Consider the following 26128-nt stretch of genomic DNA (forward strand, 5'->3'; position numbering starts at 1 on the left):
CCTCTGTATCAAGTTCTGTCTCCTTTTTCTCCCCAGGCTCAGTTTGTATCATGGGACCCCACGAGCCCTCTTGCACCCACTTCTCCAAGAGCCAGTAGAGAGTAAGTCATGAGGCATATCGCCATTTTCACATGCTAGACAGTGTATTCTTTGCATATGTATTAAGGTGGATCCATAAAATTCTGAGGGAAAGCAGAACATGGACTCAGAGGGGAGGGGATGAATGAGCCCAAAGTACCCACCCACAAAAGAGTCTGCATGCTGTGTCTCTGTATGCTTCAGCAGTCTGGCTTCCCTCCTTCCAATCAGCCCTTCCATGGTAGGTCATTCTGTCTCATCTTTGCACTGAGTGTGACTGGAGTATACGGTCACTTCTGAGACAGATGCACTCTTTGCCCACTCTCAGAGACATCTATCTGCCTGTTGCATCTCACCTTGAAGCACTGCTCTGGGATTGTGTTATTCTAAATACGTGACACACTCAAGCAAGCAAATCATGCACAAACCCAGGGCACGGTCTTGTTTACGACCAGCTAGCCCTTAACACACTCTAAAACTAAATCTCTTGGGAAGTAACAAGAAACATGCCTCTGATTTTAAATCAGATAAAGAGTGTGGTTCAGAAGTCTGGAAATGCCGATCCAAACTGCCTTTAGACAGACTGCTTCTAGGGAACTGTCAGATTTAATTTATTGTTTGTTTTCCATCTTACCTGCTGACCGATTCCTCCCTTATCCCACCCTAATTGTCTGCTCTGGTGCTGCAGCAACCATGTCAACCTTTTACAAGAGCCCAGCTGTTTCTGGACAGTCGCTCTGTGCAGCCCAGACATGAGCCAAATCCATTTGGGAGGGACAAAGATCCTTGTTGGCGGCAGTTTTGCAGGAGGGCACAGTCTCATGCTGAATATTTTATGCAGATTGAATCCCTCCTTGAGGACAGTCCCCAATTGATACATAGCAGCAAATGGGATGGGATGAGCTATTTAGATATGCTGCAATGGGTTTTCCTGCTGCAGATCTGGCTCCTGCCAGAGAGCAAGAACAACCTTGGAGTGAGGCAAGGTTGGCCATGCTGATGGGAAGGCAAGCTAAAAGGAGAACATGAGCAATACAGTGGCCTGCTTTGTGCCTAACACTAATCCACGGTTTATTTAGCCCAAGCTGAACCATGGTTTGTTTGAATGTCTGAACCCAGCCAAGCAGACTAACCTTGCATTGCTTTCTGAGAACAAACCACTGTGTGAAGGCATGGTTTGTCGAATTGCAGACCACTAACAAAACAACAACAAACAAACCTATGGTCAAGTAAAGCATCCTCAATAAACACACGAGAATTGCAGACCACAGCTTGTTTTAAGTGTGGTTTAGTGTAACATCCAAACTAAACAGCTTTGCTTAACCAAGCTTTGTTTGGCCGCCCCAGCCCAGGTGCTTTCTGGCTTACAGAGCCATGAGAGGGAAGAGCAGCAGGAAAACAACAAAATTTGGAGAGTGAAGATGTGGGTTGTTTGTTCATCAGTGAGATGTTGGTCAAACTATGGTTAAAACAAACCATGACTTAGCACTTTGTGGGGACACAACCATTGTCTGCTAAGCCTGTGCTCCTGATTGAGTTCCAGCTCCCTTTAGAACAGTGCAAAAGAAAGAATTTTGGGTGTGATTTGTCAAGCGGGGGTGAGCAAAGACTCACCTCTTAAAAATCCCCCCTTACATATACCCTTACACACATACACAACACACATAAACAGGCTAAAGATCCAGAGATGTCCCCAATTGTACTTTGAGTACACCCCTCAGTATCAACGGCCTTGACTATTTCATTTCATTAATTTTAGTGAGTTTATTCTGAATAAACTTCGTTGAAAACAATCCATAGGAGTCCTGCTGTCTTCCTTTTCAGTGTGACTTATTTTCTTGGGCAAGGCAGGGCCCTTCTCGGTCTCACCGAATTAAGAAAAAAAGTTTCCTATTCTCCTTTTGTTAGTGAACAAGAACCTGATGGTGATTGACAGCTGTCATCTTCAATGCAGCTTGCAGCCACACCCACCCCTGGAGACTGTCTATCACCTCCTGCCAGAGAACACCCCTGTGTCCAGCTTGCAGAGAATCCCTGGCATGCTAGCAGCACATGAAGGTATTGTGAAAGACACACTTTTTCTTTTTGCGGTGTGAAAGACTAGGAGCATAGGATGGAAGCTGCATTATACCAAGCCAGAGCATTGGTCCATCTTGCTCTGTACTGTCAACACTGGTTGGCAGCAGCAGTTCAGGGTTTTGGCACTGTGACTGCTCATCCTTTTGGCCTTCCTCTTGACCGTGCTAAAATTGTATACTTTCCTAGATTTGACCTGCCGAATTCCTCAAGTCAGAAAATGTGTGATGATTGGAAAACTTGCTGATAAATCACTTCAATAAATCAGGCTCTGTGTGGGGCTACCCTTTATGTTAGTCCAGAGGCTGCAGCTGGTGCAGAACACAGAGACTTAGGTTGCTTGAGTAGGCAAACTACTGCCAGCATATAGCATCCTACTTGCAGGATTTGCGGTGGCTACCAATCTGCTGTCGTGCCAGGTTCAAGGTGCTGGCACTAACATGAAAGCCTCTGCAGTGATTGAGAGCAGGGCTTTTAGTGTGGCTGCCAGTGTCCTGGGGAATAGCATCCCTGTCGAGATGTGACAGGCACCCACTATCTGCAGTTTCCAGAAACAGTTGAAGGATTTCTGTTCTGATTGGCTTTACCACAAGTGTCCACCTGTTAGGGCTTTAGTCTTGTTTTGCAGTGGAGGGGAAACTTAACAGACTGTGCTCAGAACGCAGGTAACTTTCAGCTTAGGACAGAGCTCCCTAAATGTGCATTCCCAAAAAGAACTGTGAAGGGGAAGTTCCCTGCTTTCTTGTGCTTGACTGGAGCCTTCTGTTCCTTTGTGGCATCGGTTATACCAATCCCTACCTATTTGCATGCCTAGCAATCAATGAACCTCCCACTCATTAAAAGGGCCAATGACTTCTATGCTTAGCCAAAGCAGTAGGTCAGGAATGTAGGTGGGCAAATGGAGGAGAGCAACATGCAACAGACATCCTGTCCGGTTGCACATTTATGCGACTGTTTGGGAATTGGGAAATGGTTAAAGGTGAGGATCCGAAGGGATGGAGAGGGGAAGGGAGCAGGTTTCTGGGGTTTGTGTGTACCTGTATGCACACACTCTCTTTATCCGCAAACAAGCCAGGCCGCACTCTGTCACATGGCCATTCCCAGAGCACCCAAATTAACATTCATCAGCTGTACTCGTACACCAGGATTTCCTGATTGTTGTCCGTGTTGGCTGTGCTCTGCATCATTTACAGAGCATACCATTATCATGGACAGCTAACAAAGTGACCTGTGTACAGGAAGGTCCTGTATATTGCAGACTTCCTGGGTGGTAGGAAGGGGTAGGGGAGTCATGCCCTGCAACTAGACCTAGTCATGTTTTTTGTTGATTGGTTGGTTAAAATGACTTGCAACCAAAAAGGTTCTCTGAGACCAGTGGCTAGTGTTGGGAGTTTAGACCGGAGACACTAGAGCCATGAAATGGAGGAGGTGAAAGATCCCAACTTGTTTGATCAGACCAGGGCAGAAGGACAGGTTTCGCGGTACTTGTACCCGGCCAGGCTAGTCTACTAGACGCTTCATGTGACCTGTCAGTTGTGGGAGGCAATGTTTTCCCTTGGTCTTTGTACCTGAAGGCCTGAACATGCAGCCTGTGGGAGCTCATTAGACTTGATTCTAGCCCCAGGTCATGAGATCCCTTGTTTGAGTCACAGAAGCCCAGAAATAAAAGCCCTTTCACTTTAATTGGATTTCAGTCTGGGATTTCAGAGGAAAGGGAGGCGGGGTGTCAAATTTCAAAGCTCTCCCTCAATGCACATTTTTGGATTGTGCTGAGCACCCCTTTGACTCCATCTTCATCCAAAAGTTGAAACTCGGGAATGGGGAACTTTTTAGGTAGGGGGCGCAGAAATTTCATTGCTTCCTTGGAAAGCTGTTGAGAGTCTAAAAGTGGGCATTCCAAAGTTCTATGTGGCAGACCCTATGTCATGGGGTCAGCAAACTTTTTCATCAGGGGGCAGGTCCACTGTCCCTCAGACCTTGTGGGGGCCCGGACTATATTTTGATTTTTTTTAAAAAAAGAACAAATTCCTATACCCCTCAAATAACCCAGAGATGTATTTTAAATAAAAGCACACATTCTACTCATGTAAAAACACCAGGGAGGCCCCACAAATAACCCAGAGATGCATTTTAAATAAAAGGACACATTCTACTCATGTAAACACGCTGATTCCCAGACTGTCTGCAGGCCGAATTTAAAAAGCGATTGGGCCGGATCTGGCCCCCAGGCCTTAGTTTGCCTACCCATGCCCTATGTTGAGGGCTTCATTATATACCTTTTGGCAAATGCTGAACATGCACTGATTTACCCTGGCTTTTCTGCACTTGAGATACATATGTTTTTAGGACCCGCCTTATTTCTGCAGTTCAACGTCATTTGAAACTGCTTTTAATATTTATTCATTTATATTTCTTTATTAAATTTATTGGTCGCTTTTTCTTACCAAGGTAACTCAAAACGACTTACAATATATAAACAAGCACACGCATTAAAAGGAAAAAACAAAAACAAACTGAAAGACAAACCTATTTTTAAAAGGCAGGATTAAAACATCTCACCTACTCAAGGAGGCCCAAGGCCTGATGGAAAAGAAATGTTTGTGTAATGATGGTGTCAGGTGAGCCTCCCCGTGGAGAATGTTCCACAAGTGGGGAGCCACCACTGAAAAGGCTATGTTCTCATACGGCTACTCTCCAGACCTGCCAAGGAGGATCCACACGAAGAAGGGTCTCAGATAACAATTGAAGGGTCTGGGTCAGTTCATGTGGAGAGAAGAGGTCTTGAGGTGTTGAGGTCCTTAGCTGCATAGGGCTTTATAGGTCAAACCCAGCACTTTGAGAGGTGATCTGAAAACCAACTTCAAATGTCTGAAGGACTGCCACATTTAAGATTGAGCAAGCTTGTTTTCTGCTCCTCCAGAGGGTAGGACCTGAACCAATGGATTTAAAAGAAAAGAAAGAAGATTCAAACTAAACATTAGGAAGAACTTTCTGATGGGAAGAGCTGTTTAACAGTGGAAGGTGGTAGACTCTCCTTCATTGGAGGTTTTTATGCAGAGGTAGGGTGGCCATCTGTCAATGATTCTTTAGATGTGATTCCTGCATTGCAGGGGGTTGGACCAGATGACCCTTGGGGGTCCCTTCCAACTCTACAATGATAATCATAATAAAAGATCCTCACACACAATCAGAGCACACATAGTTAGACAGACAGGAAAAAAAATCACAGGCACACACACACCCAGGCGCACACACTCTAGAGCCTAGATTCAGAAGGGCTCTTCTTACAGTATATTCTCAGCGGCACTTAGAGAATTTTTAAGTTCTGGGCATGGAATGGCCCTTGCTGGCTGTGTTACTTTGACAAAGATCTGTGTCCTCCAAAGTTAGCACTCCAGCCCTTCTGTTCTTGTTTGTTCTCCTTAACCAAGACGGCCCCACAGTAAATACTACTTGGTTACTGGACAAGACAGAGCCGAGGGCCTGAAATTGGCTGCAAATGGGCACTTCCAGCCAAATGTACCCTGTAATTTGATACACTGAAGCTTTGGATAACAGCCTCTATGAAATTGAGGAGGTATATTTGGCTCCCAAAATTGAATTAAGGCAGATTCTAGTGTTAGCAAAGCTAATTTGTCAGAAACTCTCCGTTCCCAGCACTTCCTGCGGCTCTTAAACTGCTCCGCCAGCCAGAGATGTATTATTTCATTCTATTGCCGGGTGCTTTCTGTGTCGCCGGGGCTGTGCCTCCTAACTATACAGTGCAGGCTCAGTAATGCACAGTTGTGTATCTTGGGGAGGACAAGAAGAATCTTTAATCAGCTGCCTCTTGGGGAGAAAAGCGTTACGGGATGGTTTCCCTTACCACTTTCTTCCCTTCCGGGCATGTAGATTTCAGGCACACCGCAGGTAAGTAGGAGGAAACAACACTTGGCAATAGCTCAAGGATTCTGAAGGTGAGCCGCCTCACCCCAGCAACCATTCTGGGAGAGGAACAAGTCAAGGGGATGATGTGCCTCTTCACAGCTTTCATGTCACTGGAGTAGCGCAAGGCAGGGCTGATCCTGTCCAGGTGTTGCTGGAATCCAGCTCCCATCAGCCCCAGCCAGAGTGGTCAGTGATAATGGGAGTTGTAGATCTGGAGCTCAGCAGGTTGCTCATCCCTTCATTAAAAGGAGGAGGAGATGATGGAGGTATCTAGGCTATTAGTACGTTATGTTCAGTACAGGTGAGTGATGGAGGTAGCTAATGACATTAAATGCAAGTAACAGTCTCATTCAGGGATGGGGAACCTGTGGCCCTCTCTATGTTTTTGGACTCCCAACTTCCATCAGCCCCAGCCAGAGTGGTCAGTGGTCAGGGATAATGGGAGTTTTAGTCCACAGCATCAGGACCGGCACCCTGTTGCCTGCTCTTGCTGTAAGGGCTATCTGTCAATTGAACTGAGAAGGCACTCTTGAGTTAGAATGTTCTGGGTTCAGCCATGAGAACAGCTTCGGTCCCTACTCCTGTAATATCAGGACAATAATACAGATAGTCTTTCTTCTGTGCTCTTTTTAATGCTGTGTCTCTTAACACTGTAGAGTACCTTGCTGTTACTTTTAGGTGCGTGATAAATATTAAAAATTAGTATGTGGTGCTTCAAATGCTTTGAAAAGATATGAGTCATGCGTGGACAACGCTCGCCCCATAAGTCAGCCTGCTGTCTTTTCAGGAATATTCCCACAGCAAGGAAATGTTAAGAATCTCCAACTCTCCTCTGGACACTTCCTTGTCCACAGAATCCAGCTGACATTGCATTCATGCAGATGACTTTCCAAGTGGGTCCTTCTCCTCCTGCCATGCCCTAAAGATCTTTTCTTCTGCAGCTGTATCCTGGGGATTCAAGGAACTTGATCCGTCATCCCCGCCGACAGGCTCATCAATCTCCCACTTGGCTGCTGTTTGGCCGTGAGCTTTTCCCGGCAACGAGCTTAGCAACCTTGTCACTTCATGCAAAGTCACTCTTGGCTGTGCAGAGGGTCGGAATCACACCTCTCCAGCCTCCATTAGCGTAATGGAGATAGATGGGTCGTGCAGGTGAAAGGTGACTCTCTGGTGCTCTGCAAAGCTGTTGGCGCATCACAGGCTGGGAGAGGATCAGGCTAGCTTAGTCCATCCCCCCCCCAACCTTAACTGGCTCTGCTGTAGATTTGCGGTGGCTAAGCTCTCCAGCACCCCCCTCCGGTTAACTCAAATAATTAGCCAAGATCTTCCAACCCACCTCTATGAAATCTGGTACTTTTATCCTAGCGATATACTTTTTATAATTTTTATTAAAGGTTTTCCTAATTTGAGGGGCTCAGAAAATATGCCTACCCATCTCTGTTGCCTTCTTGCATTTCCAAAATGCATTTGCCACCTAAGAAGAGCTACTGGATCAGGCCAACGGTCTATCTACTCCAGCCTCCTATTCTCACAGTGGCCAACGTGTGGGAAACCAGCAAACATGATTTGAGCGCAAGAGCATTCTCCCCTCCTGCAGCTTCCAGCAACTGGTATTCAGAAGCATTTGCCATGGAGGTAGAGCATAGCCATTGCGGCTTGTAGCCATTAACAGCCTTCCCCTCCATGAATTTGTGTAATCCTCTTCTAAAGCCATCCAGGTTGGTGGCTGTCACGGCCTCCTATGGGAGTGAGTTCCATAGTTTAGCTGTGCGCTGTGAGAAGCCTCTGTTGCTGTCTGGAGGCTGCTCCTTGCTGGAGATACCTTTGAGTCTTAGTGCTGGCTCCTTACCTTTTCACCCTGGAGAGCTCTCTTGCCTCCAAACCCAGGCTAGAAGCATCCTTCATGAATCTGCCCAGTTCTGTTTTCAAAGCCATCTGAACTAATACCCTTCCACCTACTACCACTACAGCATTTCTGGCTGCCGGCCTACATTTCATCTCCCGCCCTCCTTCTCCCTGGCAGATGCCTTTGGAAGGGCCCCAGGTGTTGACATGGTGGGCCCCAAGGCTTTCTGTTGGAAAGACCAGCATGGAACCTTACAGAGGGGCTCAAGAAGAGGTTGCTGCCTTGCTGCTGGTTTTCTTCCCATGCTTGAATTAGCTCAAGTGCAACTTTCTCCCGGCCGGCCAGAGAAGGGGCGGGGGAAGGCTGAGCCAAAGGGAGAGAACATCTGTTCCGGTTCTTTCCTGATGCGCTTTTCTTTGAACGATTGAATGCTACAATTTGTCGCCCAAGGCGTTTTTTGTAGTAGGGCTCAGATAGCGTCAGCAGTTTTAACATTTGTTTGTTTATTGTACTTCTTGTTGGGATTATTATTTTTTTTTAAGAAAAAGGTGAGAAGTCCCCCCCCCCCATTTCTTTTAGTATAAGATTTTATGCAGTTCATTGCTTTTTGAGGCCTGGTATAAATGCTGCTTCTCCCACAGAGGCTCTCAGAGAGCTCTGCTTCTTGCTGACATTGTGTGGGTAGTCGGCAAAGCCCCTTTGCTGGTTGCTGTTGTTAATTCGATTTACAAACCGCCCTTTATCAAAAGATCCAAGGGTGGTGTACAACATGAAGAACACATTTTACGGAGCATAATAATGAAAAGATAATAACAGGTATCATAATAATAACGTAAGCATAATAACAGTCCCCCTCCACAACTTTAACAGGCCAAAAGCATGGGTAAAAATGAATGTTTACAGGGCTGATGAGTAGACACTCCGTGTTCTAGGTTTTTTGTTTATTCCCCTAACATGCTTACATAAAAATGACATTACAAACACTATATTGGGATCAAATAGGCCCAGCCATAATCTGAAAAAGGCCTTCCTCTTTGCATTCAGACGCCTCCACATTCAATCCCTAGCATCTCCAGGCGGAGCTGAGAAAATACTTCTGCTTGAAGCCCTGGGGTTCTTAAGTGACACCCATCCCGCTCACACCAGCCGCAGAGTTGCCTTCAGACTTAGCCTTTGTTGTAGAGTTTGTCCCTCAAAAGCAGATGCCTTGCCTGTGCCACAAGACACTTTGTGGGTTTCTTTCTTTCTTTTCTTTTTTTAAAGAAAGAAATGATATATGGGAGCCTGTAATCACGCAAGCACAGAAACATCAATCCGTTTTTATATTGATTTTTAATTTAAAGCAAAGCAAGAAAAAGATCCAACGTATGTAATATGTATTAAATTGTAAATATATGTCATTCCAGTGACGCTGCATACAATATATTTATTCCAATAAGCACATGTAGAACGGATATTAAATCACAAAAATAAGTTTTCCCAGTGACAATTGTTCCAATATGTATTCTAATAACTGAGAAACACCTTTCATTTCTCTCCTAAGTCTCATGGAATATAACCCCTATTATGTTAGTTTATTAGTTCAGTCAGTTTCCAATAATATCAAGAATTTCCCTCAGCCGCTCGGAGTCAGAGGGCACGATGTACATTTTTTTCAACACCGAGCCCCAACCGTTTCAGTTGCTGCTAACGCATGTTCTCAAACCGCCTTCTCTTTTGTTTTTAATGAATCTCCTATTAAATTCAATGAAGTTGTCAGTGGATGAAGAGTTACAGTACAGCAAAAAATTACTTCCAGTACAAGCTTCCAAGATCACTATGCTTTCTGCAGATTTCCGCTATAAATGAAGAAAATCAGCTCTGGCAGCCTGAAATTTCAACATCTGATAATACTTGCAGGATTAATTTCCATACCACTGGCTGAACATTTTATATTCAGGCTTTCTGAATATTAAAGTGACGTTTGGTAGTACAAAGTATGTACAGAGGCTCAAACTTCTCCAGGAACTTCAGGCCCTGGATTCCGGAGCTTGCCCTATATATGAATTGCAAATAAATTCTCTAAGTGCCGCTGAGAATGTACTGTAAGAAGAGTCCTTCTGAATCAGGCCAATGGCCCATCTAGTCCAGCACCCTGTTCTCACAGGCGCCAACCAGTTGTCTGTGGGGAAACAGGCAACCAGGGCCTGAGCACGAGAGCCCTTTCCCCTCCTGTGGTTTCCAGCAACTGGTATTCAGAAGAATTGCTTCCTCCGACTGGAGCCAGAGCATAGCCATAATGGCTAATAGCCGTTGATAGTCCCCTCCTATCTTCACTGAGATGAGTACACATTGAGTGAGATTTCAGAAATGCATGTGGAATTATGATGTCCTGGACTTTTATTTTTGATTTTTGTAATAATAATAAACCCCACTACATTGGCTTCCCTTTGCTGATCTCCTTTCCACAAACACCTGCATCAAACGTCTGTAGTAAAATGACATAAACTGCTTGTGGAATTTTGATGCCTCTGATTGTATTGTTTTTTGAAAGAATCTTTTTGTGTGAATTTCAGCAACGTAACCAATAATGCTGTTTTCAAAAACAATTGCAAAACCTTACTTGGGCAAAGTGCGCCCAAGACGAAAAAACATCAGCTTTGTGAGAAAGAGCAAGAGCTGGGAAGTGGGCTCATAAATTCATGAACATTGAACAAAGTGAGGTGATGTCACAACTTGAAACCTTGGTTGTGCCATGACCTGTGACTCTGTTTGCAGGAGACTTATTCCAGAAGCCACGACTCATGAAGACAGTGACGTGGTACTTGGAGAAGCTGTCCATCCACCTCTACCCTTCGTTGGAGAGATTTGAAGAGGAGCTCTTGGACCTGCTCATGAGTGATCAGGTACTCTCCAAGGCTTGGAAAGGCGAGAAATGCAGTAAAAGTCAAGGAGGGGCGGGGAGAAGAGGTTTGAGACCTCCAGGTTGGAATGGGGAATAAATTCAGTTTGGTTTGCATTTTCATACACCCTTACCCTAATTCGTACTTCCCAAAATAATACGTAAACCAGAACACAGCTATCCTTTCAAGCTTGCTCTTCTCTGAATTTTCAGTATAGCTTTCCAGCCTAATAACGTATTGTCAGGGAACTGCCATCGGCTCAGGGGCGAGAGGGGAAAAGCCGGATGGATTACAGAGAGCCCCCAAAGATCGTGGGAAGCAGCACCTCCTCAGCGGAGGAGAGTAACCACGCCTCCAGCGGAGAGGAGCTGCAGGACTCGGGGGAGACCTTGCCTGAGCAAAGCAGGGAGGAGAGAGGTTCTCCGTTACCCATGCCCTCCTTGCACAGTAGGCTTCCACGCAGAAAGGGGAAGCGCAGACTGGGCGTCAAGAAACTACTCTGCTGGGGAAGGTTGAAGAACCGCCCAGTCTCAGATTCTGCCAGTGAATGAGCGAGCCACGGAAGAGTAGCGCTCCGCATGGTGAAGGTTTTTTTGGCATCAATAACAAGGCTTTACAGCTGACCAGGGAGGAATTTGCCTGATTGCTCTCCATCAACCCCCCTGATACCATTACACGTATACAAGAAAACAAGCATTAGTGAAAATAGCATACAATAACTCATGGTATTAGGAAACAATTGCTTGGGGAAAAACATATATTAGGCCAAGTTGCATAATGAATTTTGCCTATTGGAGCCTGTATGACATAGTGGTTACAAGTGGTGAACCAGGACCTTGGAGACCAGGGTTCAAATCCCCACTTGGCCATGAAGCTTCATTGGGTAACCTTGAGTCAGTCACTGCCCCTCAGTCTAACCTACCTTACAGGGTTGTTGTGAGGATAAAATGGAGAGGCGGAGAACCATGTACGCCACTTCAAGCTCCTTGGAGGAAAAAGGGTGTTATATAAATGTAATAAGTAAATGGATATTGCGAAATACATGCACTAAAATTCTGACACATTTTCACGAGGACTTTGGAAAAAAACCAAACACCACAAAACTGATGTGGAAATGGGGGGAATCAAATTTAAGAGTGGAGAAAACAAGCTACTGAAAGAAATAGAAAATGACAGATTCAAGAGTGTGTTTTATTCAGAAGTCTAGTGGAAGTATTCTTTATTCAACCCAATGCATTTCAGATTGAATTGTTCTTCTTCAGGGGCACTCTGAAGCATAACTAGTTTCAGACTTTTGGTCTCAAATCTCATTGCACATTATTTTCCAGACAATGACCAGACATAACCTGTTGTCAGGAATGCGCATAAGTCATAGTGTCGGTCCAAGACAGCTTGCTTGCTTCTTTGAAGTGGCACCGATGTACTGATCTCCCTTGCTTTGAGGAAGAATTTAAAATCTCTTGCCACACCATTCAGACACCAATGGTTGTAGCCAACTAAGTTTTACTCAGAACTAATGGAACAAAGTTTCTCTTCCTCCCCAGTTTATCCTCACCCAAACCCTGGTGAGGTACATTGGGCTGAGGGACTCTGAATTTCATGGCCAAGCAGGGATTTGAACCCTGGTCTCCCTGGTCCTACTCTGACACTCTAGCCACTAGACCACACTTGTTGCTTCACCCTGCTGCACAGGTAGGCTGGCCCTGTGTTGTCTAAGCTAAAACAACAGCAACCCCCCCCCTGCAATTCTGAGACCAGGTAGTCCAAATTCTTGCAAACCTGGTCCTGTGACCGGTCTCGATTATACAACTAGAGCATCTTTGCACAGCAGCTCCTTTTTTGCATAATTTATTTGACAGCTGTTACATATGGGACGTGGGTGGCGCTGTGGGTTAAACCACAGAACCTAGGACTTGCCGATCAGGAGGTCGGCGGTTCGAATCCCCGCAATGGGGTGAGTTCCCGTTGCTCAGTCCCAGCTCCTGCCAACCTAGCAGTTCGAAAGCACGTCAAAGTGCAAGTAGATAAATAGGTACCGCTCCAGCGGAAAGGTAAACGGCATTTCCGTGCGCTGCTCTGGTTCACCAGAAGCAGTTTAGTCATGCTGGCCACATGACCCGGAAGCTATATGCCGGCTCCCTCGGCCAATAAAGCGAGATGAGCGCCGCAACCCCAGAGTCGGTCACGACTGGACCCAATGGTCAGGGGTCCCTTTACCTTTACCTTTTTACTATATCGCAGAATTCATTCTGTATTGGCTAGTCTTTGCAAGGGGGAGCTATGTATGATCACAGAAGCCCTTCCTGAACCGCTGAAAACCTGATTCAGACACTGGACAGCTACCTAGCTTTCACTAGGGTTTTCTGGATCTCCTCTGCAACAACCTGGTGCACATGTTTTTGGACTACAGTTCCCAACAGCCCCAGCCAGCATGTGTTTCTGGCCAAAACATCTGGATGGCACCAGGTTGGCGAAGACTGTTCTAAGAAGGTAGTCTTGTTCATATGGACTACATCCATTTTTGTTCTTTCAAAATGAAGCTAATTTTCAGGAAGCTGGATTATCCTTGTAAGTAAATAGCTGGGTTTCTTGCCTCCTCCAATACCACCAAGCAGAAAACAATGGATTTTTTCTAAGAGGGATGAATTTTCCATTTTCTGGACAATAACAACGCTTCTGCTTGTTTCTTTTCATATGGATTGCTTTTGAGGCTGCATTTTTTGTGGGGAGGGAAGAGTCCTTTTATTGCCTTAGTTCTCCTTCTGATTAAGAGACTGCTCTCTTCTCAGCCTCCCTGTTGCTGTTTCTCCTCCCCTCCTCCTGGAATAAGCAACTGCTAATGAGCTACATGGTGGCCAGGCTGCTTTTGATTAATGGATACCCAGAACAACTTCTAAGTTTTAATGTTTGTGTTTTCAGCTCTCGCAATTGAGGAAGCGGTAATGACCCCCAAGGATGTGCCTTGTTGATTTGTCAGATGCGCAGTGGATTTTCAGAGAGGAGAAGATGAAATACTTTAATATCCAGCAGTCACTCTGGGGCAGCTTTCATTTTTATTAGCTGAGGACATCCTGCCTAAAATTACTTTTCCCGCCCCCTCCTCACAATACATTGGTATGGGGGGTTAAAAAATGCCGTGGCATTTGATAAGTTGCCTGGGCCCTTACTCTGGGTCTGTTTCCAGTGCATTTGAATATAAGGAAAGGGTACAGCAAGCTGGATTTTCATTTTCCATCAGCCCTGCTGTAGGACAAGCCGCATCAGGCCTTCTCTCCCTTAGCTATCACCCAGCCACCAGCCATTCCTGCAGGCTACAACAGTGGGAGAGATGGGTTGCAGAGCCCATCCCATTGGCTCTCAGTCAAGCGCCTCCAACATGTTCCTGGAATTGTTTCCATTCCAGGTGGTAGTGAAACATGAGGCTGCCCTTAAAGACAACTTAGAAACTTCAATTGGTCTAAAATGCGGCAGCCAGGTTAATGGCTGGGCCTCTGTTTAGATCTCATATAACCTTTGTTTTAAAGCAGCTTCACTGGTTGCCTGTTTGTTTCCGGTCCCAATTCAAGATTGCAGTAAACAATCTAGGCCCCAAATATCTGAAAGATCCCCCCCCTTCCCTACAGACCCTCTTAGGTGCTGAGTACAGTGGTACCTCGGTTTATGAACTTAATCCGTTTCTGAAGTCCATTCTTAAACTAAATCTGTTCTTAAACCGAGGCACGCTTTCCCTAACGAGGCCTCCCGCCACCAGTGCCCTTCCACCATTCAGCTTCCGTTTGTAGACCGAGGTAAAGTTCGCAAACCTGAACACTGCTTCCGGTTTTCCGCAGTTCATAAACCGAATAGTTCGTAAACGAGGCTGTTTGTAAACCGAGGTACCACTGTAGTTTGTCCACCCTCAGAGGTTCGGAGGTGTGTGGCTGCCTGGGAGAGAGCCTTCTCTGTGGCAGCCCCTGTGTTGTGGAACTCCCTCCCCACAGAAGTGCACCTGGCACCTTCATTGTACAGCTTCCGGCAAATGCTGAAGATGCACCTGTTTAACTTGGCTCAGGCTGTATATTTCCAGGATGTGCCTTATTTCTGTAAGTTCTTTTGAGTATTGTTTTCTTCATGTCGTAATACGCCCTGGCACCTTAGGGTGAAGGACAGGAAAAGGAATGAATGAATGACTATGTGACATTTTGCAGGGTAGTTGAATGGCTGTTCCTTGTGCCTTGAGACATGACCTGGCCACCTATGGATTTTCCTAGGGCAACTCGATGCTGGATGGGAACACCCTCGCGGTGCAGGAGAGGCGGCTGCACATTGGGGTACACAACGGCTTTTGCTTTGTGCAGCCACCACAGGTGGTGGTGGTGGTGCCAGAGGCCGAGGTGGCTCGAGGACGGACCGGCAGCTTACAGAGGAAACAAGGAGCCGGTGTCAGACCCAGGTAAGAAGGCAGCTTTCCAGGCAAGCCAAACACATATGTCTCTTTCCTTCCTTCATCCAAGGAAGTGGGGTGAAGGGCCACTGCGGGATGTGGCTTGAAGAGAGGGGTTGTTGCCTGGGGAAGAATCCTGAGGGTTGGATAGAGGGGCGTGGGCACACCCCACACTTTGTTCCTCTCCAAGCAGAAATTAGGGCAAAAGAAAGATGGTCAGGACTATAAACCTGATGGCAGGTGGCTGGTTGGCATATCATATCTGGATCTCTCTGCCCCCCCCACTTCCTTCCTTGCAGTTTGGAGGGGCAAGCTCTTGTGCTGCGAAGCCGCATACACTTGACAGAGATGGTCCATCACCCGGCCTTTGGAGTAGTCCTGCTGCTGGAGTATGTCTTCTCCGTGGCAAGTGGACCAGATGGGAAGGTATGCGTTGCATCTGCTGTCACCTTTTTGGTAGCATAAGGATGGCTTGAGTCTCTGTCTTCATAGGGTCACAACTCAGTTGTGCCAGCTTCGACCTCCTGGTACCTTCTATCCCTTTTTTTCTATGAGGATATCTTGACGAGAGGCGGACAGGCAGGCAATGCTTTTCTTTCCTTGGGCACAGCATAAGGACATAGAAACATCAGAAGAGCCTTATGGAGGTCAATTGTAGCCATTGACTGCCCTCCCCTCCCCTCTACGAGCTTCATCACTCATTTAAAAGCCAGGTCTGCAATGGCGGTAGCTGTGTATCATCCATATGGTGCCGTCTTGAACATGGCCAGTACAGAAGCAATGCATTGGATATAATTGCACACTCACAGCACATCTGCTTCACGTAGGAATATTAGGCCAGAGGCTGGCTAATGCTCTCCCAGGGCATCTCTCACCTGGGACACAACCTGAGCAAGAGGTGACTTGATAGAAGTTCATAAAATTGTCCATGGCACAAAGGCAGTTGGTAGGGAAAAGCTTTCTTCCTCTTTCATAACACTGGAACTCATGGATTGGACAAATTCATGGAGGATAAGACTATCAGTGGCTACCAGCCACGATAGCCATGCTCTGCCTCCACCGTTGGCGGTAGCAATGTTTTGTAATACCAATTTTGGGAGACCGCAGGATGGATGAGTTCTCTTGCCCTCAGGTCCCGCTTGTGGGTTTCCCATTGAGGCATCTGGTTGGGCACTGTGAGAACAGGATGCTGGACCAGATGGGCCACTGGCCTGATCCAGCAGCCTCTTCTTATAGCTAGATCTGATTAGCTACTTTCAGGAGCCTACTGGCAGCACTCAGCCACAGACTCGTGGGTCAGAATTGTTCCTGATAATGAATAACAGAGTCTGTGTACTTCCTGAGTTCCCAAGCCAGCAGGAAACCAAATTGCTTTCTAAGGATTATGAAAATGTCACTCTTTCAGAAATCGTTTGCTGTAGTCAGAATATGGTTCTAAATGTCCTGTATAATTGAGATTTGATGGTGGTTTCATATCTTTACATAGATTTAACTGCTGGCTGTTTTGAGTGATTTTGTAACCTGTATTGGGTCCACATTTTGAATGATGTGGGGAGGGGGAATAGAAGGAGTGTGTGTGGGGGGGGGGTCTCCTAAGTGTAAGCTGCTACCTCCCAGCAAGTGAGAATATAATGTTAGAAATGTTCAGTGGGAAAACTCATTTCAGGAATTATCATGGAAATGATTTTGTGTCCTCCAGGCTGGGCTACCTCTGCCCTCAAAAAGGTCTTCCTGTCTCATATAGCAGTGGTAGTTGTTGCGGAGGAGTGCGAGGGTGGCTGCAGAGATTTACAGCATGTCGTGAGGCTTAGGCGCAATGCACAATATGCTCAAATTGATTTTTTAAGTCCTTTTAAAATTATTTAAGGCTGGGAAGCCAGTGTGAATTTTGCTGCTACCCTTGACTTGTACCGGATGGTTCTATCATACTTAATAAATCCTCTCTAAGTGGTGTTGTCTCAGTGGAGTGCCACCTTCCCCCAAACAGTGATGAAAGATCCAGGGGGAGTTGCATATTTTTGCAGGTGTGCGGGGGTGTTTGTATGAGTTTTCCAGCATAGGTGTTGGCCAAATGCCATTTCTCAGGGGTTCTGTTGCCCAGTAGTTACAGTAAAGGTAAAAGTAAAGAGACCCCTGACTGTTAGGTCCAGTTGCAGACGACTCTGGGGTTGCGGCGCTCATCTTGCTTTATTGGCCAAGGGAGCCGGTGTACAGCTTCCGGGTCACGTGGCCAGCATGACTAAGCTGCTTCTGGCGAACCAGAGCAGTGCACGGAAACGCCGTTAGTTACAGTACCTGGGGAGAGTACCTAGCAGGACCGTCAGGAGTGCTGTTGCCCAATGGTTACAGTGCCTGGGAAGAATACCAATCAATAAGCAGTTGTGGGTAGTGGTGTTGAGCTCAAGATCCCTCCCTGCCCCTTGTACTTCCAAGAGTGGCTGAACAGCCAATCCTTCTTCCCAAGAAATGCTGGGAATTTTAGCCCTGGGAGAGTAATGGGGACTCCCAACAACTCTTAAGCATCCTAATAAAGTACAGCTCCCAGAATTCTTGGGGGAAAGCCATGACTGTTTAAAGTGATATCATAGAATCATGTATGGCATGACTTGTCTAGTTCATCTCACTGCTAAGAGGAGAACCTGTGGCAGGAATGGGACAAAGAGGCATCTAATGTTGAAAACAGTGATGGATTGGATGGATCTCTGGTCCGATCCAGCAGGGCTCTCCTTATGTCCTCCAAGTCTAACTCACCTTGCAAGAATCCCAGCTGGGCAATCATCCACTGATGAATCATAGCCTACCACCCTGCTCACTCTTGGCCAAGATTGTGGTCCAGTCCTAACTGGCCTGAAGCCTACCAGAGCCCGTTGCAGGATGCAGGAATAATCTGGACCCCACCTCCCTAGAGAAGATGAGCTCTCTATGAAGGCAGTAGACTCAGTTATGAAGCATGCACTGTGGCAGTGCTGGTTTGTCTTGTATTGGGAGAGCAGGATGCCAGGAGCCGAGGGAGCTTCTGTGGAGGAGTCACTGGTATATGAAGCATCCAGGACTAGCAGGCAAGCAATCTCAGCAGAGACAGGTGGTGGTGGGAGAAGGGCTGCAGTGATTCTCCTCCATCATCGAGTCTTGAAGTCCCCCCCCCCCATGAGAACTCCTTGCATTTAACAGCAGATCAGAAAAAGTTTTACCAAAGCTCTCTCTCTGCTCTGCAAATTCTGCCTTGCGTGTAGGATTTATTTATATTTTAACACGGAGGAGCATTCAGAAATAAGAGCCTGGAATTCTCCCGGCTCATTTTGCATAATGGGTAGCTCGGCCCTGGATATTTAACTTGGAAGATAACAAAATGCCTGTGGGAAACAATCCTAGTTGCCCTAGTCTCCCGCTGAAAATTACTGCTGATGAATTTAATTCTCTATTTTGTAGAGGAGGCAGGAAAAAGGAAAAAGAAACTTGCCCAGCCTTAGTTTTGAACTGGAACTTGGTGACCTTCTCCTTTTCACCATGCGGATCTCCCTTTCAATATAACTCAATTAGCAAACGTTTTGATTTGGGGCTCCAGTTTCAAGTGTTCCGCTTGACGTCCACGCAAAGGCGAAGGCACCTTCAACACAGCAGGAGTGAAGTCCAGTGCGCTCCTTTTATTTATCCAGATGAAACCCGGGCACTGTGATCAGGTGTTCCTTGGCTTTTTATTAATGAAATTAGCCACCTTAATCCACCTGTGCCGATCTGAAGTGTTTGGTTCATTAGCCAGCGCTTAGCAGCTCTGACCTGGAGAGCAACTTGCTTGCTGTCAAATTGCTTACCTTCTCTAAGGAGCAGAAAGGTCACCTGCTGAGCCCCTCAACCCCTTGTTGATCCCCCACAAGGTCTGACTTCCTTTCTAAGGACGTGCCTGTGCAAGGAGCCACCCAGGTTCATTCTCTTATGATGCCCCTCCTCCACCGCCCCGCCTCCGCTGATGCTGCTGATTTCTTCCCCCATGACCCACACCAAGAAAAAAGGGGGGCGAGGCTGAAAAGGAGGCTAGCAAGGGGAACAAGTCATCATTGTTAGTGCTTATGAGAGAGGGAGAAAAACCCTACCCACATTCTCCATGCCAAGCATGTTATAAATTTCTATCCTGTCACCACTTATTTGCCTTTCCTCTAAACGAAAATGTCTTATTATCTGGAAAGACCCTTGTCCTCAACGAAGACCCAGATGAAAGTGTCTTTGGCTCCCTCCCGGCATTCCCTTTGATGCTGCCAGATTTCAAAACCGTTAATTAGACGCGGAGGTAACTCTTTAGTTAACTTTGCCCTAAATATTTCCAGGAGCAAATGCCATCGAGGAATTGTCTGCCCTTGGGGACGCCACAAACAGCACCATTCTGTTGGTCATTTGGCTGCCCCAGCAGCACACTATGCCCTCTGCCCCTTTTGGTAACATTTGGACGGTGGCCTGTGCTTGGCTCCGAGCCCCTTCCACTTCCGCCTCACAGCTCTTCCGAAAGTAGGTGAGGAGGTTGGGAGGATCTGTCAGTCGTTAATTGAGCACTTAATTGCATATCTTTGTGCAGATTGCAAGCGCCACCTCGACACAGCCAGCGTCTCCTTGGCCTGCTCAGTCTCTCTCTCTCTCATCTCTTTTGCAGGCTGTGAGCAAGCTCTGAGTTCCGCACACAGTGGGCCCGTTCCTGAGCCTACTGTAGAGACAATGGGAGTTGTCAGGCAATGCATCAACCCAAGGCTTGATTTCCCCAGGGGGTTGGCAATGGCCTGAGATGTCATACCTGACCGTGCCGCTTGCCTGATTGTACAGCTGCGCAGTTGGAATGAGCAACCTTGTCTTGACAAATACATTGTCAAAAGTATAACAAATGAACTGGCTGTGGGTCTCCAGGGAAGGAACATCCTGTGTTTTCACCCTAGAGAAAGATTACCTCTCGCATTACAGTGTCACGGATCCAGAAAGGACTTAATAAGTGATGCTCCCTGCCCTGAGTCAAGGTCTTGCACAATGACACAACTGAGAGTATCTGGGGAGGGACCACAGCCTCTCTAAACCAACGTATGTCCTGCTGTTGAACTGTACTCATGAATAGGTTCCACCCTTCACCTCCCTAAGCCTTTGCCGGGGAGTCTGGGGTGGGGCACAAAATCCCATATATTTGCAAACATATTTTATGTATGTATTTATGAAACCAGGAATGCCCTTCCTGTCTCCGAAGAAGAAAAAAGACACCCAACAGATCCCAACAAAAGCGTTGCAAGAAATCAAAATACAGTGGTACCTCGGGTTAAGTACTTAATTCGTTCCGGAGGTCCGTTCTTAACCTGAAACTGTTTTTAACCTGAAGCACCACTTTAGCTAATGGGGCCTCCCCCTGCTGCCACGCTGCCAGAGCACAATTTCTGTTCTTATCCTGAAGCAAAGTTTGTAACCCGAGGTATTATTTCTGGGTTAGCAGAGTCTGTAACCTGAAGAGTATGTAACCTGAAGCGTATGTAACCTGAGATACCACTGTACATTGTCAATATCTTTCTTAAAATACGGTGCCCAAAGCAGACAGTTCATTATATCCTACAACAGAGGGGGAGGGCTCTGGTCTTCCAGATATTGCAGGACTCCTGACTCCCATCATCCACTGGGCCATTGGCCATGGGGGCTACTGGGGCTGCTGGGAGTTGGAGTCCAGCAGTAACTGAGCATCAGTCAACCATGAGTCAAATGGTTGGTCTGCCTGGGGCTGTCTTGTTCACACTGGCTGGCAGTGTGTTTCCAGGGTTTCCCTTCCTTTCCTGGAGATGTCACTGAGGATTGGACCTGGGACTGTCTGTATGGAAAGTGTTAGCTGGTTGTGGCTCTCCAGGATTGTAGATGGGACATTCCAAGCCCTACCTGGAGATGCCACTGGGGATTCAACTTGGAGTCTTCTTTAGGAAAAGCATGTGCTCAACCACTGAGCCAGGCATGGCCAAACTTGGCCCTCCAGCTGTTTTGGGACTACAACTCCCATCATCCCTAGTTAACAGGACCAGTGGTCAGGGATGATGGGAATTGTAGTCCCAAAACATCTGGAGGGCCAAGTTTGGCCATGCCTGCCAGTGAGCGATGGTCTCCCAAAGTCCATTTCTTTTTGCCTTCCTGTGCAATAATGCACCCACTCTCAAAGTAAAAAGCCGTTTTTGATTGCAACACCATTGGCGGTTTTGCTTCCGATGCCTTTCAAGGTGTTTCATCGATCATCTTCAGATTCTGAGCTTTGCAGAGGTGTCACATGTAACATGCTAAAATAAGCATATTAAATCTCTCTCTCACACACACCCTTCAGTCCATGGCGTTCAGTCTCCTTACTGACTGTGTGTGCAGGAAATACTGACTTGCAGCAGGCCTTTTGGAAAGCTCTAGAAACAGTGACCTCCAGAAGGAGCACTCGAAAGCTCTCTATTTTTTTCTTTCATTTAAAGAATTATTGAGGTCATAGCACAGAAAGAGAAGTGGCCTAATACACACACAAATGCTTTCTATGACTCAGAAGTAAAAACAAGCCAATTTCTTGCTCCTTTAACTCTTAAGAAGCTTGGTATTGTGTGTTTGTGTTATTTGTGTTATTTTTTAAAATTCTGTTCAGTTTTTGACACCTCACAGCTATGTTGCTGTAAAGGAAATTGACCTGTAGAAGCACTGAAATAATATAATTACATGGGAGATGGTTGAATGGAGGATTTGAGGAATTAGAGTGAAAGAATAGGGGTAGAGGAAGGAATCTGTTGGGATGGCAGCATTGTGTTGCAGTGGGTGGAGGTGCCTTTATCCAGTACTGACCCAGTTTGTATTAGGGATTTTCTCTCTTGCTAATACCTGTATCCTGCTTCCAGACTCACTCGATCTGTGTGCTGATGACTAAGGAGAGCAAATAGAAGCAATGCAGTAATAATCAACAAAACTATGGGGCTTACATGGACCCGCTCCATCCCCTCTGTTCATACCTAGGCATTATTTGCTGAATGATAATATGAGGGAGGCTCAATCTGGCTTCATGCAGACAGGTGGACCACAATGGTGGTTGATGGTCAGCTTTGCATAAACAAATCTGAGTTATGCTTAGTTCTCATGGATGCGTGTGCTGAACTTCAGGTGGCAGGTGGGAGTCAGGTGCTGTAGGGAATCCACATGATTCCCTATATAGAGAACACTAGCATGCCCACAAAAATGCTAGGCTAGAGCTATCTGTCATTTGGTTTTCTGTGTGAAGGCTGGATTTCTTTAGTTCATCTCAGATGCTTTGGCCCAGACACATATTTATAGCCCAGACACTGAGACCTTAGGGCAGAAGACAGCTGATCTGGTGCTCTCTGGTTGTTGTTGGATTCCAGCTACGATCAGCCCCAGGCAGCCTGGGCGATGGCCAGGATTTGTACAAGCTGCTGCCCAGAGAATGCCAGGGGGTGATGCTCTTGCCCTAGGGCTCCAATGATGGACCTTGGTTGTGCCTTTTCCCCTGGGAGATCCATCAGAGAGGAAGTTGTCTTGGTGTACTGTGCAGCCTAATCCAGGCTGTGGGTTATGTGACCTGATTCTCCTGGTTTCACACCTGGTGAACTGACCCATCCTTTTTGGAACTGAGATTCCAGGGCTATGAGATTGCCTGGGCAGGTGGCCCCAGCTCGGCTTCCCAACTTGGGGAGCCCCTGTCAGAGCTGTCTGCAAGCTGGGTCTCAACAGATGTGTGAACAGGCGTAACTAACTCAAATCTTGAAAGGTCTGGTGCAATAACCCTGGAGCACCCATTTAAATTTAGGATTAAAGCAGTCTATTCATTTGTAAAACCGAGCCTGTCGCCTTTCAAATGTGCCTTTCTAATCTGTGCATGCAAATCTAGCAGGTTGTAATTATGCTTGATTAATTAACCTGGAATAAAGGAACATGATTTCTTCCCCCACCAGCTCACCACAGCAGAAGCAAATGGTGTATCCCCAGGATACATCAGCAGCTTAGCCAATCCCCCCCCCCCCGTGAGATATTTTGCATGCTTGGAAGCTATTGGCTAGGGCTGGGATGACGCAAGAGAATGAGAACTGTCAGTGCATCAGAGAAATCTCATTGGTATTTTATGTGTACTGATCCCATGCCTGATGTTTTCCCCATACATAATCTAGGAGGGCACTGTGCGCCCATTGCTTCCCACAGCTCCATCACACTGTGAATACCAACCCAGTGCACACATTTTAATATTTATAGATAGGCGATTGTATCTCCCCTGTGGGTCAGAGAAGACACCATTTGTGAGTTCCTGTTTTGAATTAGACATGCCAGGCTGTGGTAATAATGGAATTCACTTTCCTGCTGGATGGCACCTGGTCCTGCTGGGGGAAGGAACAGCTCCTCTCCTGTGTTCTGCATGTCAAATCCAAACCCAAACTGGTTTACCTTGCATTAAAATAGCTTGCATTATAAAAATAGCCGGTCTTTATTAACCAGCTCTGCCTGAGATATTTGGGGCCTGGTGTTTAGATAGCTGAGGACCCAGTTGTCTTGAATTATGATCATCAGGTTGGTTTTTGAAAGTAATATTTGTGAAGCAAAAGGTAATCTTTGCTTTTAGGTTATGGACTTGTATGTCATCATCAATGACTGCTAGCTATGATAACAGTGTTCTATCTCCAATTGTTGGAGAAGGCATGCCCCTGAATCTTCCAGTAGCTGAGAATCACAAATGGGGAGAGTGTGGTTGCACTCGGGTCTTGCTTGCGGGCTTCTCTTTGAGAGATCTAGTAGGCCACCCTGGCAAGAAAGCTGAAGCACTCTGATGCAGACTTTGGGCTCCCCACCAGGTCCACTGCAACCTTTGCTCTTGAGAACCTGGGAGCTGGGGAAGGGTGGAGTGCCAGAACAAAGGCTTGATAACCCTTCCTGCCATGGTGAGGGGGTATGGCCTAGCTAAGCCCAGTGGGGCAGCTTACTCTATGGTCTTAACCCCTTCATGCATTAATTAGAGTTAAGCATGCTGGTCATATGAGGCTGATTATCCCAAATTATCCTCCATGAAACAGGAGGAAGCAGTTTCCCCAAAGTGATCAACTCCCGAGCGGGTGCCCCCAAGTAAGCCAGTTTGTATGCTGAGCTACCGTGATCAGGCTCCTGCACCAGACAGTCTGCCCGTCATATGAGTGTGAGATGTGCAGATTAGCATGCCTCCCAGCGCTCTAGAGTGTCATCAACAGCCCTTTTGCGCAGCCCGGCCGTGGCTTCGCACTGAACCCAATTAACCCCCTACCCTCTCCTTTCTGGAGGGTGGATAATCCCTAAGCTGATTGCCTTTGTAGCTTTCGTAATGAGCAATTTACAGGGAGCCGGGAGAAGGATTTCAAAACGCTGGGACGCAGCCGTGAGTTCCTAGGCTTTTCTTTTGAGACCCTTCTGAAGAGTCCTTAAAACGGGGACAGCCTGAGCCTCCTGAGCCTCTCTAGCTAAGAAGCCAGCCCATAATGTTATATTCAGAATGGTGTTTCCTACCGGTGTAGCCCATCCTGTCCCTAAGAAAATGCATCACTTTCTCTCTGGAAGGTCAGGTTACTGGCAGAATTAGTACTAGAGCTCCAGGTACTGGAGAGAGAATCCTGATTGCTGGGGTTGATTAATGGGGCTCATATTAAAGTTGGTAAGACTTAGGAGAAAAGAAACAGTTCTCTCCTCTTCAGTTTGAATGCCAAACGATCACCAGCCTTGCAGGATCTGCTTTGTTATTTTTATTATTGTTATTTCTTAGAAGCCTGGACCTGTAACTAGAATCGGGTGCACAATACCAGCCAGAAGGGCAGACACGCATTAAGAAACAGAGCGCTTCTGAGCACATGCTCAGCCGAGGAATTGCGATCAGTTTCAGAAATTAACTCACAGTCATTTCGTACAAAAAATCCAATTCTGGTTGCTGCCCACATGCTTTCTTTATTCCATCACTTCAATTTAGGGGGATAGGGAAGCCTATTAGTCATTGCTACTGTCAGCCAAGTGGGAGTCGCAAGCTCTCCCTGACCCACTGCGAAAAATCAACAGATCTATCAGTAGAGCTCAGTCTACCAAGTATCTCACCATATAAACTGCCCCAGACCCTGCAATCACCATTTAAGGCCTTTTTCTGTGTTCTCCTTCTATGGGAGGTCTGGAGGTTAGCAACCCGAGAACGGGCCGTTTCAGTGGTGGCCCCCCTCTTGTGGAGTGCTCACCTAGGGGAGGCTCGCCTGGCGATTATTCCATACCCTTAGGTGCCAGGCAAAAACATGTCTTTTTTCTTGGGCCTTTTAATTATCTGAAGCCTCCTTGAGTGGGTGGGATGTTTAAATGTCACCATTTAAGAACAGAGTTGTCTTTTAGATTCTTATTTTACGCCTCATTTCAATGCCTATTTATTCATGGTTGTAAATCACTTTGAGTTGCTTTTGTACAAAATATGAACCAAGCTTAATTATTGTTATTGCTGATAATAATACCTACCACCTACTCCGGAATCTCAGTGCTACAATGGCCCTTTCCCAGCCACTCTACCATAGACTGTGGAGTGGGAACACAGACAATGAAGGTTTTATTCCACAGGGACATTGGTACAGTGGGAGGAAGTTGCCTTTGAAAAATCCTGGGGTTTTTTGGCTCCAGGATCAGCTTGAACATAGCACATCATTTTAGAAGCAGCAAGGAGTTTGAAACTATGTATTTTTGGGAAGGGGCTTTTTCTGGATTATTACTTGATTTTATCCAAAATCATGAATCATATTCACATTTAAAAGCTAACAGATTATTGCAGATAAACTTTTGTGGTCCACCGCCTATTTTATCAGATTCATGAAGTTGGCAGAGGCAGGCATATCAGTACATAGATGCTTACATAGGGTGTGGGGCCCAGGGGAA

General features: G+C 46.4%; 1 protein-coding gene across 2 annotated transcripts in view; it reads left to right on the plus strand.

Annotated features, from left to right (window-relative positions):
- The window catches only part of NPHP4 (nephrocystin 4), a 94151-nt gene that overhangs the window by 20609 nt on the left and 47414 nt on the right, over positions 1-26128 (plus strand). For both annotated transcript variants that reach the window (XM_083628453.1, XM_083628454.1), the window contains exons 5-9: positions 37-101; positions 1987-2136; positions 10685-10812; positions 15060-15241; positions 15532-15658. In XM_083628453.1, coding sequence (XP_083484579.1) covers positions 37-101; positions 1987-2136; positions 10685-10812; positions 15060-15241; positions 15532-15658 — 652 coding nt within the window. The remainder of the gene's footprint in view (positions 1-36; positions 102-1986; positions 2137-10684; positions 10813-15059; positions 15242-15531; positions 15659-26128) is intronic.

The sequence above is a fragment of the Podarcis filfolensis genome (genome assembly GCF_964270895.1).
Source record: "Podarcis filfolensis genome assembly, chromosome: 8".
Lineage (NCBI taxonomy): Eukaryota > Metazoa > Chordata > Lepidosauria > Squamata > Lacertidae > Podarcis > Podarcis filfolensis.